Below are 14150 nucleotides of genomic sequence, written 5' to 3'. Positions count from 1 at the left end.
CTTGACAAGAACTGCGCTTTCCGCAGCCTTCTCCGGACAATATCCCGCATCGGTGATATCTTCACGGGATGTCCTTCAGTACGGTTTGTAAATCTTCGCTTTCGAGGATATCTGGCTTGGGGATGCCGGGGAGGAGTAGATTAACTTCCTGTTCATAGTAGTTCCTCAAGATATTGGGAAGAAACATACAACTTCTCTCCATCCCACGTCAAGCACTGAATCGGAACTTCCTCGTCCTTCCCATCCGGGGCGTCGCCATAGTCCAATAAGAAGAAACACACCCGGTTGTTGTACCCAAAGTCATCACCGTAGGATTACCAGCGTTGCAAGCCTGGCTCGAAGGGATAGTCCCAGACATGGTTGTAGGTTCGGTCCAGCATGGAGAAAACGCTATCGCCATAGGGCTCGCTGTTTGCTATCAGGTTGTCTGAGGGAACGAGGTGGGTGAGGGTTTGCACGAGGACGCGCATCGGAGAGGGGGTGAGGAACATCTTGAGGAATACTGTACCAGTATAGGATGCTTTAATCTCATCGGTAAAACTGGTCGGACCGTAGTAGTACTGAAAGATGAAACCGAAGGATGAAAGCATGGAACATATAAATGCTTTCGTTCTAGTTCATGATCGACCGTTCAAGGCTCGAGAGCATCTGCAGCTGGTACTGTCATGAAAGAAATTTTGAGGATGCTGCTCCGCGCTTACAAGATTAATAGGGACTCGGAGGGAGTACTATTTTGATAGGAGGATGATGAGTGGCGTAACTACCAGGCAGGTGTTGGATGGAACTATCTGGATAGTGCTGCTAAGCGAGGCTTAGGACAGGCAGAGCGAGACGCCTTAGAAATTACTCCAGATGCCAATAACTTTCAGCTATTTATGCTGATTGCAAATCCTGCCATTATAGCCCAAGGCCTGTGTTCAAGCGTGCCGGGGATGGGTGCTTAGAACAAGGCTGATCATGAATCCTGGGTCACAGTACCTCATGTCCGACTCTGGGGGTAGCGATAAACGTCGTTAGCTTTGCTCGCTACCGGCTATTGAGCCACTCATCTGAGCTAGTAACCTTGAGTGGCGTCACAGAACGCCGGTGTCCTTTACATGTTCCAGCACTGTTGGATGTATTTCCTGGTATCTGAAGTCAGTGATTTGAATTCCGCTGTTCAGGTGATCTGCCAACTTACTTCAGCTTCGAGATAAGAGCTCCCGTTGCGTCAGCACCAGAGTGATGCTTGGTCATGCTTTCCATGGTGGCACCAGGTAGTAGACTAGGCCGTGTCCGATGGCGACAGCAAGAGGCCCAACCTGCATTGATAACTTATTATTATCACCATAGTCCCTCTCGAATTACGAACTTGCCCAGTTAATCCAATGGTACCCGGGAAAGGATGATCCCACGTATACACCGAAGCATCTCGCCGGATTGAGTGCTATATATCCGAATTGGCTTCATTATACTTCAACGCTTGCTGTACGGCACAGTCAATATGAGAAAACCATACATGCACCCTCCTAGCCTTCCCGCGTATACGAGGATTCTAAAAGCTTCTCGGACTGGCACTAGGGCGGTATCAACTACACACCCACCGACACTATACTGTCCGGATCCGAACGACCCGGCCAGAGCTCCGCCGAGGATTTGGCCGGCCAGGTAGAGAACCATACATGGCTAGGAGATAAACCGCGCAAAGAATGTGGCTAGCGTTATGGTCGGATTGAGGTTACTTCCACTGACTGCCGAGAAGGAGAAAATGAAGAGGGTCAGTAGTGCTCAATTGGTAAAGGCGCCGACAAGAGGGCCGAGACAGGCTGTTGTAGCAAAGATCCCAGCTGGTGTGGTGGGAGTAGGGGGGGCAACATTAGCGGGAGTACCTGCCGACCAGGCAGTAATAAACGCCAACATTATGGTTCCTGAGTCCATCACGGAGGGTTATTAGTTTCCTTATAGATAGCAGATATATCCGGGAGGGTGATACCAACGCATTCCACCACCGCAGATCGCCAGAGGTTAAGGTCGGTGAACCCGCGCACATTAAAGGCATCTCGTGCACTCATTAATGGAGCAGCATCTGGAACTTTACGCAGATGTTCGGCATTATCCGGATCGGGCACGATCGAGGACAATGCCCTGGTTGCCGCCTATGCGACCGACGAATGGCGGCACATGGGGCTTGCTTGATAGCTGTTGGACGTTGACGCTGAAAGCTGAATCTTGACAAGGTCACCTGGTCGGCAGGAACCGACGGCTTCATCTGGTTAGCCTGATTGTCATGAGTGTTGACCTCAAGCTCCATCCTGGGTTGTCCTTCTCCCCGGACTTCTAATGCTGAAGAATGATGAGCTAATCGGACGCACCGATATGACATCTGGTCCAGGCATCGCCTAGACAAGGTCTGTCTGTTACACCAAATTTCGATGATGGGTGGTAACGTCGAAGAGGCGATTAGCTTTCCCACCAGCTTTCCCGATTCAACATTTATAGGCCGACATTGTCCGTCGCAAAATGCAGCGCAAACTTTCTAAACTCGATCATAAATACTTCAGTGATATAACCGAAGAAGTGCAATTGACAGCAAACATGCCAGCCAAGTATACCCGACTTGACATTGACAAATGCATCTTCCTCTTCGTGAACCACGAGGTATTTTGCCCTTTCAAAGTTTTCTTGTATCCGTTCGAAAACATTTTCCAGCCAGGTCTGATCAATCTCGTCCGCGACTTCCAACAACATGAATTCCAGAGGAATGTAATGGCCCTTGCCAAAGTTGCTCAGTACTACAAATCTCCCAGTGTGTTGACGACCTTGTTCGACACTGGTCCAAATGGACCCATTGTCAAGGAGATCACCGACTACCTCCCGGATGCGCCCCTGATCCGCCGTCCTGGACAGATTAATGCAATGGATATTGAGGACTTTGTGAATGAGATCAAGAAGACTAGCCGGAAGCAGATTGTGATCAGGTGAGCCCAGCATTTACTTCACCACCCACAGATCTACCCACAGATGTATATCATCAAATCTCACACAAAACCGCTAACTTTCACAATGGCGTCTTGACTGAAATCTGCGTGGCCTTCCCCGCCCTCAGCCTCATTGGGCAAGGCTACGATGTGTTCGTTGTGACCGATGCCACAGGCACTTTTGCAGAATATACGCGCGAGGCAGCGCACAAACACATGGTAGCAGCCGGTTGTCAACTGCTCAACTGGGCGGCTGTTGCGGGCGGGCTTCACAGCGATTGGCGGCGGGATATTGAGGGCTTTGGAGCTATCTGGACTGAACATATTCCTGGATATTGGTGCGTGATGCAGAGTTACCAAGCAGCTCAGAAGGGCACGGAGTAATTCTGAAGTTCTCTATTCTACTTATGCAATGTTCTTATGAAACTGGATGTATCTACTACTGCCTGATAGCCTCACCTAATTCCATGCTGGTATTTAGTTTATGCACCCAGCTGCATACAACCTTGCGAAGCACGAGTTGCCCTTCGGCTCACCTAAATTCATGCGCACGGCCCTCATCGCAATCTTGGCCCCTCACGCCATTCATGTAGCTTAAACGGTTAGCAACATCCACTAGACCATGGAGACTATGTATATGCGATGCCATCTCCACCGCAACGCAGCCCAGCAACTAGTTACCCTGCTAGTTGGCTAGTTCTTGCTTCATGCTTTATGAGCGGCTCATTACCCTCCATTGTTATTTTGCGATTGACATTATGCTAACCTTCAAAGTCCCCCGCTCCACCGCCACCATGCAGATATTCAAACGCATCTGGCCCCAACTATTCCCTGCCAAGCCCACCATCACTGCAGAAAATCTGCCTCCCCAAACCGGTCGCGTCGTAATCATCACCGGTGTCTCCTCCACTATCTAGGACTAGCTCGCATTTTACATCGTGCCGGACAATTCGACAACTCCACCAGGCAAACTTATACACACTCCCTACGCCCACCCTTTTCGACCTCGCCGAGCTTTCCACCATCCCTACCTGTTTAAAAACACCGCTGTAGCATGGCTCACCCCAACTAAAGCCACCGCCCAGGGCTACGAACCTCATCTAGGCATCAACTGCGCTGCACCCTACCTCCTCAGCTCTCTAGTCTCTCCAATTCTCACCTCTGCAGCTTAATCTCCATCTACATCGCCCAACACCGTCCGCGCCATCTTCACCTCCAGCACGGTCGTCGATATCCTCGCTCGGACTGGCGGTGTTCCACCTTCGGCCCTAGCTTCCTCCCCGGATCCCAAATCAGACGCGGACATGAACTACGCCATCAGCAAAACAGGCATCTGGTTCCTGGCGGCGCATTTTGCATCGACCCTTGGGTCGAAGGGTGTGGGTCAGCATTACTCAGAATCCAGGGATTATTGATGCCCTGTTCTATGATAATGCTCCGAAGCTTAGTGTGGGTTAGAGAAGCCCGTGTTTTACACGCCCGAGGTCGCTCCTTTGGGCCGGATTTGAGGAGGACATTAAGGTGGATGATGAGGGCATGTATGTCATTCCATTTGGGAGATGGCATCCTGGCCCGAGTGAGAATTTATTGGAGGCGTTGAAAGATGGAGGGAGATGTTTGTGGAGTGAGGGGGTTTCGTTAGGTGGCTTTGTAATAGGGATCAGTATTATCATGTACATAGCTTCATACAATGTTATCCAATGTATAGTGTAACGGAAATATGTTAGGTGATATTGATCTTTAGTCTCCAATTCTGATAGTAATCACTAGCTGTATTCTTTTTATTTGATATATTCTCTCTTTAGCCCAACCCGCGCATGTGAATGTAAATATAACTTTGGTCCCGCGATTCACCCGACGATGGATACCGTGGTTATGCTTTGAATGTGAGCTTGTTGTTGGGATTCTGTAGATGGCGTTTGTACACTTCGCGCTCATGTCGAGCTAGATGAGTTAACAATACTTAGTAATATATTGACGATCATGAAACTATGTACACTTCCTGGGAGATTCGTTTTGACAGCCAGCACGTCTCAATTGGGAACATCTTCAAGAACAGGTGGCATATCGATATAGGCTTGATGATACTTCTCTAGCCACCCAGGGCTAACTGAGAAGTGCGTAAGCAAGATCCTGGATGTGACACATCTTATCCCAGCCATACTCAAACTTTATTCCTGACAAATATTCACCAAGATTAAATAATTACATATCGAAACTATAAACACCAATAAGTATATACGTCTTCTCCCAATCCAACAAACTTTATACAACCCCTGATCACCACACTCACCTCCCCAAGCATCACCTCGGCTCTCAATCATTACATCGCATTCAATCATTTCCAAGGCAACCCCTCCCCCTTACACGCATCAACCTTCCACTTCTCAAAATACCAAAGATGGGCCTCGATATCCAACAGATTGGGAAACCCAAAATCCCCCCTCTTATCATCACCATCCTGAAACACCACCACATCCTGCGTACTCACACGCTGATTATTCCCCGAACTAATCCAATACTCAGGACTAATATGCTTATACCCCATAATTTCTAACGGCACCCTGGGCACCGGATCATCCGTATGCGCGAACCGGTAGTTCGCCCCCTTATTCTGATTCGTAATGAACTCCGCTAGCTTCGGGTTCGCTACGCGCGGCGATGCGTACGCGTACAGCGTTGCGTTGAGCCCGTCGGTCTCGCGGATATCTGCTGCTGCGAGGGTCGCGATGGCGGCGCCCAGGGAGTGGCCCACGATGACGAGTTCGTAGTCGGGGTATTGGGATACGGTGTTGTTGATCGTGGGGGTTAGGGTCTTGCGGACGTTTGTCCATGAACTCCAGAAGCCGAGCTCGGCTTCGCACCCGCTGCAGAGGTTGGGGTCCGTGTAGATGAAGGTGAAGTCCGCTAGCCAGCTGCGGATCGTGTAGCTGCCGCGGAAAGCGAGGATGATGGCGCGGTGCGTGTGGTCGACGGCTAGGAAGCCGGATGTGTCGGTGGGGGTTGTGCTGCAGTTTGTTAGGGCTGATGTGGTGGAAGGCAAGGAGGGGAATGTACTTGGAGAAGTCGGTGATGATGGTTGTGTTGGAGGCTTCGACTGCGGGGCAGTTCTGTGCCCAGCAGGTTATTTTGTGGCCTGCCTTGCCGGCATAGTTGGGCTCGCAGTAGGAGGCTGCGGCGTATTGGACCCAGAAGGTGAAGGTGTCGAGTTGTTGAGTGGTGATTTCTGGCGTATCGAGGACATGGTCAGTGGGGGCGAGGATTCGAGATTTATGGAATGTGCATTGGTACCTCTCTTGTGAAGAGCCCTGCCTGGGAGGGCATTGCAGCCGGCTATGGCGGATGCAGCCACGAGTAGGGACCTGAGGAGGCGCATTGTGATGATGATACTGGGCAGATGATTGACATCGTTACACAGGGCAAGTCGATCATACTTATGTTTCTGATGTGGAAAGTTTTTGTTCTGCCCAACGCTTTTCCATCACATGAACCAAAGGTAAAATCGGCGATCACATCCATCAGCTTCAGCTGTACGGATCGAGCTGTGGGGGGGGACTACTACATTCCTTTCAGCTGGACTAGATTGTGAGACTACTAGCAAACCCCGAATCGCCGAGTCTAGGGGAGAATTGGAATTAGAATGCAACTATCGAATGTTTGCTTTTTTTTTCTGGATTTCCGATCGACGATCGTCGACTATCGACAAATCATGGATCGGATTGGCAGTGGGTGAACGGGGCACACGGGAGCGGCCCCAAATTTAGTGGGGACGATGGGTTTTTGCAGGCAGCCACTCACGAACTCCTCCATCCACGGTTCATTCAGGTACACGGCGACAATTGTCCGCTGCTAGCCACGTGTAAATGTCAGTTTGCTGCTTGACGGTACTGACTTTATCCCAAGTGGTGTAGATCTAGCGAATATTCCCCGAAAAAGGCACACGGACATCTCCGTTGGTGACCCACTAGGAGATTCGGTTTTCATCGGAACCCTGCTAGGTCCAAGGTTCTTAAGAGACATTTCGGGATGTGTGTGCTTAGCCAAGACAACTAGTCTTCCTGCAGTGCCGTCGCTACCTCGGCTGCTCCTCGTTGCCCTGCTCGAATGGCCCCCTCCATGTACCCACGCCACACTGTGGACGTTTCTGTTCCGATGAAATGCACTTTACCATGCGGTGCTGCGAGATCAGTCCCGACGGTAGTCAGCAAGCCTGGTGTCATCGCTGGACAAGGTGCGCCGAAGAAGTAAGGCTCTTTACTCCATTCCATTTCTAGAGTATTGTATGGCTTGGGAATGTCTTTCACGAACTTGCCAAAACATCGGCAGAATTGCTCCCACGCTTGATTGAACCGATCACCCTTGGACAACTCGGACCATGCTCGTCCCCGACTCCCCACCATGAAACATGTGATAGACCATTGGTTATCGGTGGGTACACTCGTGTCCCGCGTGAAGGTTATGGGGCCACCCGCAGAGTCGATAAGCCCCGTAAGTCGAGCGTTGCGCCATCATGGCTCTTGGAAGACGAAGATCATCTTACTGTTATTTCCCATGATCGTATGGTTGCTTAAAACACGCTTAGCTTGTGGAAGTGGGGGATAGGAGGAGATGCTTTGGTACAAGTTCGTAGGAATAGACACGATAACGCGTCGACAACTAAACGAAATGCCATCAAGTGTCTGGACCACGCAGGGACTGTCGTCATGAGACTGACTGATTGACGTGACAGGCACGCCCAAGAAGATGTCGGATTTATCGAGCTCATCTGCCATCTTCCGAGCGATAGTTTGGGTTCCTGCGCCGTTAGCACGTCAATGACAAGTAGGCTTGACGATCGTTGCTTTACCTTGCCTGGTACGTAGGTAATGCGCTCCATCCTTCTCATCCGACAAGAGATTGTCGATCCCCCTTCCACTATTGAAATAATACAGCATATACAACGCACTAACTTCCACACTATCCACCCCAAGCAGCCCCGATGAAATAGCATCTGCCATGTGAACTGCATTCTGCGACCCAGACCTATCAACGCAAAATTCGTCCAACGTCATATTATCCACTTCCTTGGCCTCTGGAAACCCTTTTGGGTCGTCCAAGTCCATCCGTGAGGACTCATCTCGCAGGATAATCATCAATTTCCGCGCAAGCCCAGTCTAAACCTGATCAGTAGCCGACAGCACCTGCTTGATCTATGTTTAACTTACCAAAGGCCATCCATACGGTATCTTGCGAATCACCCCCTCACCTGATTCGAGAATATCATCTCCACGCGTATACTGTACCACCCCATCCAGTCCGTACCTCTGATGGAGTTTGAAAATCCCACTCTGGTTCGTATCATTCACCCAAGCCGCTCCTAGATCGTTGTATCCCTTTTTGCTGGACTTCACGGTCAACGTCTTCCCGACCACTCGGTCCGTAACTTCCAGGATACACACGCTGAATCCTGCTGCCTGGATGTAATGCGCTGCTTGGAGTCCACTGAGTCCGGCTCCCACGATTACCACATCGTAAAGTTTAGTAATAGGATCTTGGGTGCAGTCAGTTTAAGCTCAAGGGTTACAGTAGTGCGGATCGGAGATTTGTGTGACAACATTTGTCGGAGGTATTTCATGCTAGGACGGTAAACTGAGGGGGGGTTGGAACACAAAGAGGGTGGCTGGTTGTTGCTTATCCTCGGCCGCGGTTTATCAATCCGCCAATCGGGATGTCCATAGGAACTGACTCGTTAATATAAAGAAGATCTGAGTTTTCCATTATATATCGCATTCTAGTATAATACATACATACAAATACATACATAGCAAAGAGGTCTAATGAAACTCGAACTGATGACAATAAGAGTATGTTGTGGACAGGAAATGTGCGCTCCAATTGGTAGTGACGAAAGTCGAGAGAACACCGCCACCGTTCACATAATATATATATATCCTGACGCAGAAGAGCGACAGGATTTGAAAATCATACCGCACGATGAATTTCCAGAGGAATATACCACTCTCGCGATAGATACCAGAAGATAATTCAAGTCCTTGGCGAGGACCGAGAGAATATCTTGGCGAACCGGCGAAGAATTGACGTGGTTGAACCGCCTCGGACCCGCACAAACCAATACAAGAAGAGCGCAGCAAACACGTTGAACGCGATGTATGCCCACATAAGTCCAAAATTGCGCCAACGATCGGCATAAGAAGTGGATAGTGATGCGAGATAAACATTCGAGTCAGTCATCTCGCAGTATTCACAGTTGGCGGTTGCCTGGGGATTATAAACAGAACCTCCAGCGATTTTCAAGTAATTGGCGAGGTAACTGACACAAGTCTCGTTGGCTGGAGGTTGAACGACTACCAATTCCAGATCAGAGCAGTGAACTGCAGTATTCGCTAACCCGGCCGAAAGCATGCCGCCAACGAGATAGGTCATCGGGGATACTCGATACATGAAGATCCAGAATCCTGGAAGACTGGCCGGACTGGCCATGACACTGTGATGGTGTATTAGACGAACCGAAAGTTAAATCCTAAGATGTAGACAGTGAAACGTACCCGCAAAATATTAAACTCATAGAAAACAGTAGCAGAGCTAGTGTTGCCCCGACCTCAGCAGTTGCGACGCTAGCAACCACCATGATCGTGAATGTACCACAGTGCATCATGAAAGACCACACCAGAAGAAACATGAGTCCGCTCCTTTCATTCAACGCATGAGTTTCCTCGGCATTACGATACATCCCAATGATGTAGTAGAATGGAAGATAGATCAGCACTGCCGCAAGAGAGTTCCAGGGGATGTCAACTATGATGTTGGCCAACATGAACGCAGACCAAGCATATGTCTTGGCTGGCCTTTCACGGACCTCGTACAAGTCGCGTTGCTTGATAAAATTAGGCATGGTCTGGTAAGCAAGGAATGCGAAAATGACAAGGAGCATGAAAATCGCAAAAGTCTGGTGCTGAAGACCTAGGACCGTAACTTCCGTGTTCAGAAATGAAAGTCCAATAAACAGGGCCTGCATAGTGTGTCAGATATTTGAAGTCGACAGCTGGGTCACTCGTATGGAACATACCGCTCCGAAGCAGAGTATCAGCTTAGCATAGATGTATGACGGAGAGCGCCAGTACTGTTCGAAAACCCTCTTTGTACAAAGACCCAGCTGAATGTGAAACGGGGCCGCATATTGCTGGACTTGCGCGGCCCCTTCTTTCAGGCCAGGAGAGCCAGACTGCTCAAGCCGTTCAAGCTCCTTTCGCGTTTCTTGGAACTCACGACTCTCTTTCCATGTGACCGGCCAGTCACGCACCGAAGTACACCCGGGGGCAGCACCAATGACTTCCAACATCCATTCCGCCGGATTCTCCTCTTCCGCACAGGCCCTTGCCCCATATCGCTCAAAGTAGCCAATAAGTTCCTGTGAGTTAGACCCAATTGGCCCAAAGTATACTGTACGGCCACCTTTAGCTAGTAGAAGAAGCCGATCAAATTGCTGGAAAAGAATAGCCGAGGGCTGGTGGATGGTGCACAAGATGGCCTGCCCATGGTTCGACAACTTCCGGAGTAGCAGAGAGATAGACCATGCCGTCTGGCTGTCCAGCCCCGAAGTTGGCTCATCGAGAAAGAGTAGTAAATCAGGCTTTGCAGCTAGTTCAACGCCAATTGTCAATCTTTTCCTCTGTTCTACATTCAGACCTTCTCCAGGAACACCAACGACAGCGTCAGCGTACGGTCTCATTTCGAGCAAATCAATCACCTCTTCGACATATTGCAGCTTATCAGCTTTACTAATAGAGGCGGGCTGGCGGAGGAGAGCACTAAACTGAAGTGCTTCCCGAATAGTGCTGGTTTCCAGATGGACATCTTGCTGCTGAACGTAGCCTACCCTGCGCTGAAAGGATGCATCTCGCGGGGTTCCGTTGACGCAAATGTTGCCGGATACAACGCCTGTTTTTACCCTGCTTGCTAGAAGATCCAGGAGTGTTGTTTTTCCAGCCCCTGAGGCGCCCTTTTTCGAGGAGTTAGTTAGATTGAAGGTTTGACTAAGGTTATATTATACTCACCATCAACGCAGTCAGAGTGCCTGGGGTTACCCAGCCATCAATGTGATCTGCAATTCGTCTCATTTCGCCCTTGATCGGAACATCGTAGCAAACATCTCTCCAGTGCAAGGTATTGGATTCAAAGCGGAACTTGAGAGATTGGTCTTCTTGGCGCCCTTCATGGCTGTCAACGCAAGAATGGCTTGCCGGCGCTGCTTTTTCGGCACTGCTCTCTTCGTCATGGGCGTGTTCCTCGTTAACACGGGCTATCCTATGCTTGCGCTGGAATACCAACACTTCGCCTTTGGAGTAGCTGAACTTCACAAATTCGGCAATGAAGAGGTATGTAGTCATGAAGAACAGAATGAAAGCGATAAGAATGCCGAGATTTCTAACTTTCTGTCAGCCAGCGAGCTATTTCGTTTGGGCATCGGTGGTCACTAACCTCCAGGTATGAGAATAATAGTACCCATAGTTTGCCTTTATATATGCGTCTCCGCTGACCACGCTCGAGGCAGAAGTAGCGCCTGCCACAGAGCAGGTTCGATCTGTAGCTGGAATATTCTCATAACCTGAACCAGAAGGAACAAAGCTTGCACATTCGAATTCGCGATCATGAAACTCGTTCGCCACAAGAGTTTCGTAGGAGTATGCGATCGGGTTGATGTAGTTGAGCCAGCGCAGCCAGACTTGCATGTTCCGGGTAGGCAGCACAAATCCGGTGTATACAATTAGCCCAATAACACCAAGCGCAATGGGAGTGAGAGCCTGTGCAATTGTACGGGTCAGTTGAGCAATGGTACGGAAAATCATGGACATAGTCAAGGTCGACATGAATGCGAATAGTAGATATATGACCACATGACCCGACTCCCGCCGCAAGTTCGACATGTAGTATAACGGCAGATTGAAGGATAGCGTAGAGAGGATCTTGCACGGTAGATCGCATATCATGGAGGCCATCGCTTCTGACATCGGATGGTAAAAGGCGTAAGACGCATGCTTCTCGACGATCGGTCGCTGGGCATACAATGCCAATATCTGCTCTGTCAGCATCACGATGCTATTGAATGACCATAACGCTCACCTCTAAAGCACTGTTGAGTGCGTTAAAGAGCAAAGCAAAAAACAGGAGAATGCATCGATCTGTGAAGCTGGCGGAAGTGTCCGAAAGATGGTAGAAAACACTACCAAGTATAAGAGAGAGAAAAAGGTTGCCAAAAACCGTTACGATAAAGAAAGAAGGATCCCCAAGAATTCTGTGGTAGCCCCGTCGTATACACAAAGCTATCTGTTGCAACACAGAAATCGTGTAGGGAGATGTTTTCGTCCTGGAATTTGGGTCAATGACAGCTCAAAACAGTACCCACATTGCCCGCTTACATCAAAGGAGACCTTTCGGCATTCCGGGAGTTTTCAAATTTCTGCAACATGGATCCCCCAATGGGATGGTCTTTCTCGAAGCTCGAAATCTCTCCTAAAAGTTTAGCTCTCAGGGCACTCTGTTCCCAACACTTTGCAAATTCACCGGGGGTCCGGGGGACTCGGGCTTCGAAGCCAGGCCGGACTACTCTCTCGACAGGATTTGTGAGCGACGTGAGAAAGTCTGCCGTGGTTTGTCGTTCAGGACACTGGTAGCCAAGCTCTGTGAAGTACGACTTCGCTTGGTCAACTGGACCAAAATATATTTGCCGGCCCTCGTATAACAATGCAACTTTATCAAAGACCTAGCAGGATATGTTAGTAAGACGATATGAAGAGGAAAGGGAATATTGCATACGTCATATGCTTGTTGCGATGCCTGATATAATGCCACAACAGCCGCGGTACCCGCCACATCGACTGAGAGTCTCACGGTCCGTACAAATTCGAGAGCCGTAGCACTATCCAAGCCACGAGTACTGTTGTCCCAGCACTGTATACAACTTCGTGTGAGAGCCAATTCTGCAATGCTGACTCGCTTTCTCTCTCCGCCACTGACGCCGCGAATAAAGTCGTCGCCAACCTTAGTATTAACCGTATGGGAAATTCCAAAGACAGCCATAACCACATCACGCAGATGAGTTGCATAGGTTTCGCGAGAGACTCCGGGCGGCCTATTATGAGGTGTTCTCGCCAGAGCCGCATACTGGAGGGTCTGCCCAACTGTCAAATGTGGGAAATGGACGTCTGTTTCTGCCTGATACGTCACGTCTCCTCGGAACTTTTGGTGCATCAAATCCCATTCAATCCCTATATTTGTTTAAGATTGAAGGTATATTGTCAGTTCTCTGTCTGTATGTGCCTTTCCCGGACAGACTCCCACCTTGATAGTTGAATTCCGTTGAATCGTCCAAGAACAGTCCTTTAGTCTGACCGGCGATGGTCTTTAAGAGAGTTGATACACCACTGACGAATCATGTTACATTGAAGAAACGTAGACCAGGGGATTAAGAACTCACCTGCCAGGCCTACCCAGGACAAGGAGCATTTCTCCGCTGCGCAAGAGTCCGTCATGATTTTTCAATATCTGCAGCTTACGGTCTCTGCGGTTAATCAAGCCGCCAACCAGATCACCCACCTGCAAGATAGCGTTCAAAAAATCCTTCTGATAGGCCGTTGAGCGGCCATAGCCATGGACACTGAGGTTCCGGAATGACACACCCGCCGTACGCTGTGGGAACCGATCAGGATCTTGCGAGGACAAGTGAAGTACAGTCCTCGCCCAGTGACTCGCATTGAACTTCGGAGAATTGGGGTCCAAACTCGGATCACAGTGTGTCGTGAAAGGGTTGGGCGGCATACCATTTTGCCGAAACCGTGTCGAGTCTTCCGTGAGCCGTCTCGCAAGATTCATAATCTTGCGCTGATCTTCAGTCGATATGTCTCCTTGGTACACCTCTGCACTAGCAATATCCGTATTGCTACCGGAGTTGACTGACGCAGTCATACTGGTGTCTTCCTGGTCATTCATTTTCGGGCTATATGGAAATCAAAGTTCCTGTCTGTCGCTTGCAGGCCGATCGATGGCGAGAGAGTATGCAAACCGAGTCAAGTGGAAACGTGGAAGACGAATTTGAGGCACTCTGTTAGTGATGGGATCACCGGTGAATCACGAATAATGGTTGAACACATATGACAGAGAGCGCCATAGAATGAATCAACTTTCAACTGAAGGATC

The 14150-nt window shown here is 49.5% G+C and overlaps 6 protein-coding genes across 6 annotated transcripts; 1 reads left to right on the top strand and 5 right to left on the bottom strand.

Annotated features, from left to right (window-relative positions):
* Positions 1-127: 127 nt before the first annotated feature.
* Positions 128-474, bottom strand: BO83DRAFT_381430 (uncharacterized protein). Its single transcript, XM_025531986.1, has one exon. The coding sequence runs from the start codon at positions 468-470 to the stop codon at positions 315-317; it is 156 nt and encodes a 51-aa protein (XP_025384546.1). The 5' UTR covers positions 471-474; the 3' UTR covers positions 128-314.
* An 883-nt stretch (positions 475-1357) lies between these two features.
* BO83DRAFT_381429 (uncharacterized protein) lies at positions 1358-1731 on the bottom strand. The gene has a single exon (XM_025531985.1). It carries the CDS (start codon positions 1657-1659, stop codon positions 1456-1458), a length of 204 nt encoding a protein of 67 aa, XP_025384545.1. The 5' UTR covers positions 1660-1731; the 3' UTR covers positions 1358-1455.
* An 843-nt stretch (positions 1732-2574) lies between these two features.
* BO83DRAFT_410899 (putative isochorismatase family hydrolase) lies at positions 2575-3341 on the top strand (the record flags this gene model as incomplete). Its single annotated transcript, XM_025534264.1, has 3 exons — positions 2575-2637; positions 2689-2957; positions 3086-3341. 3 exons carry the CDS (start codon positions 2575-2577, stop codon positions 3339-3341), a joined length of 588 nt encoding a protein of 195 aa, XP_025384544.1.
* A 1866-nt stretch (positions 3342-5207) lies between these two features.
* BO83DRAFT_120400 (lipase family protein) lies at positions 5208-6669 on the bottom strand. The gene is made up of 3 exons (XM_025526018.1): positions 6249-6669; positions 6015-6183; positions 5208-5965 (listed from the first exon to the last, which is right to left on the bottom strand). Exons 1-3 carry the CDS (start codon positions 6331-6333, stop codon positions 5296-5298), a joined length of 924 nt encoding a protein of 307 aa, XP_025384543.1. The 5' UTR covers positions 6334-6669; the 3' UTR covers positions 5208-5295.
* Positions 6670-7006: 337 nt separating this feature from the next.
* On the bottom strand, positions 7007-8759 carry BO83DRAFT_401952 (flavin monoamine oxidase family protein; the record flags this gene model as incomplete). The annotated part of the gene is made up of 5 exons (XM_025533499.1): positions 7007-7335; positions 7498-7752; positions 7804-8110; positions 8162-8487; positions 8744-8759. 5 exons carry the CDS (start codon positions 8757-8759, stop codon positions 7007-7009), a joined length of 1233 nt encoding a protein of 410 aa, XP_025384542.1.
* A 222-nt stretch (positions 8760-8981) lies between these two features.
* On the bottom strand, positions 8982-13943 carry BO83DRAFT_368030 (ATP-binding cassette transporter; the record flags this gene model as incomplete). Its single annotated transcript, XM_025529797.1, has 10 exons — positions 8982-9441; positions 9503-9966; positions 10024-10956; positions 11012-11381; positions 11436-12031; positions 12078-12321; positions 12374-12717; positions 12771-13222; positions 13296-13378; positions 13432-13943. 10 exons carry the CDS (start codon positions 13941-13943, stop codon positions 8982-8984), a joined length of 4458 nt encoding a protein of 1485 aa, XP_025384541.1.
* Positions 13944-14150: the final 207 nt, after the last annotated feature.

This window comes from Aspergillus eucalypticola (genome assembly GCF_003184535.1).
Source record: "Aspergillus eucalypticola CBS 122712 chromosome Unknown BO83scaffold_27, whole genome shotgun sequence".
NCBI lineage: Eukaryota > Fungi > Ascomycota > Eurotiomycetes > Eurotiales > Aspergillaceae > Aspergillus > Aspergillus eucalypticola.
The sequence above is the reverse complement of the archived record's forward strand: the minus strand, read 5'-3'. Positions and strand labels throughout refer to the sequence as shown.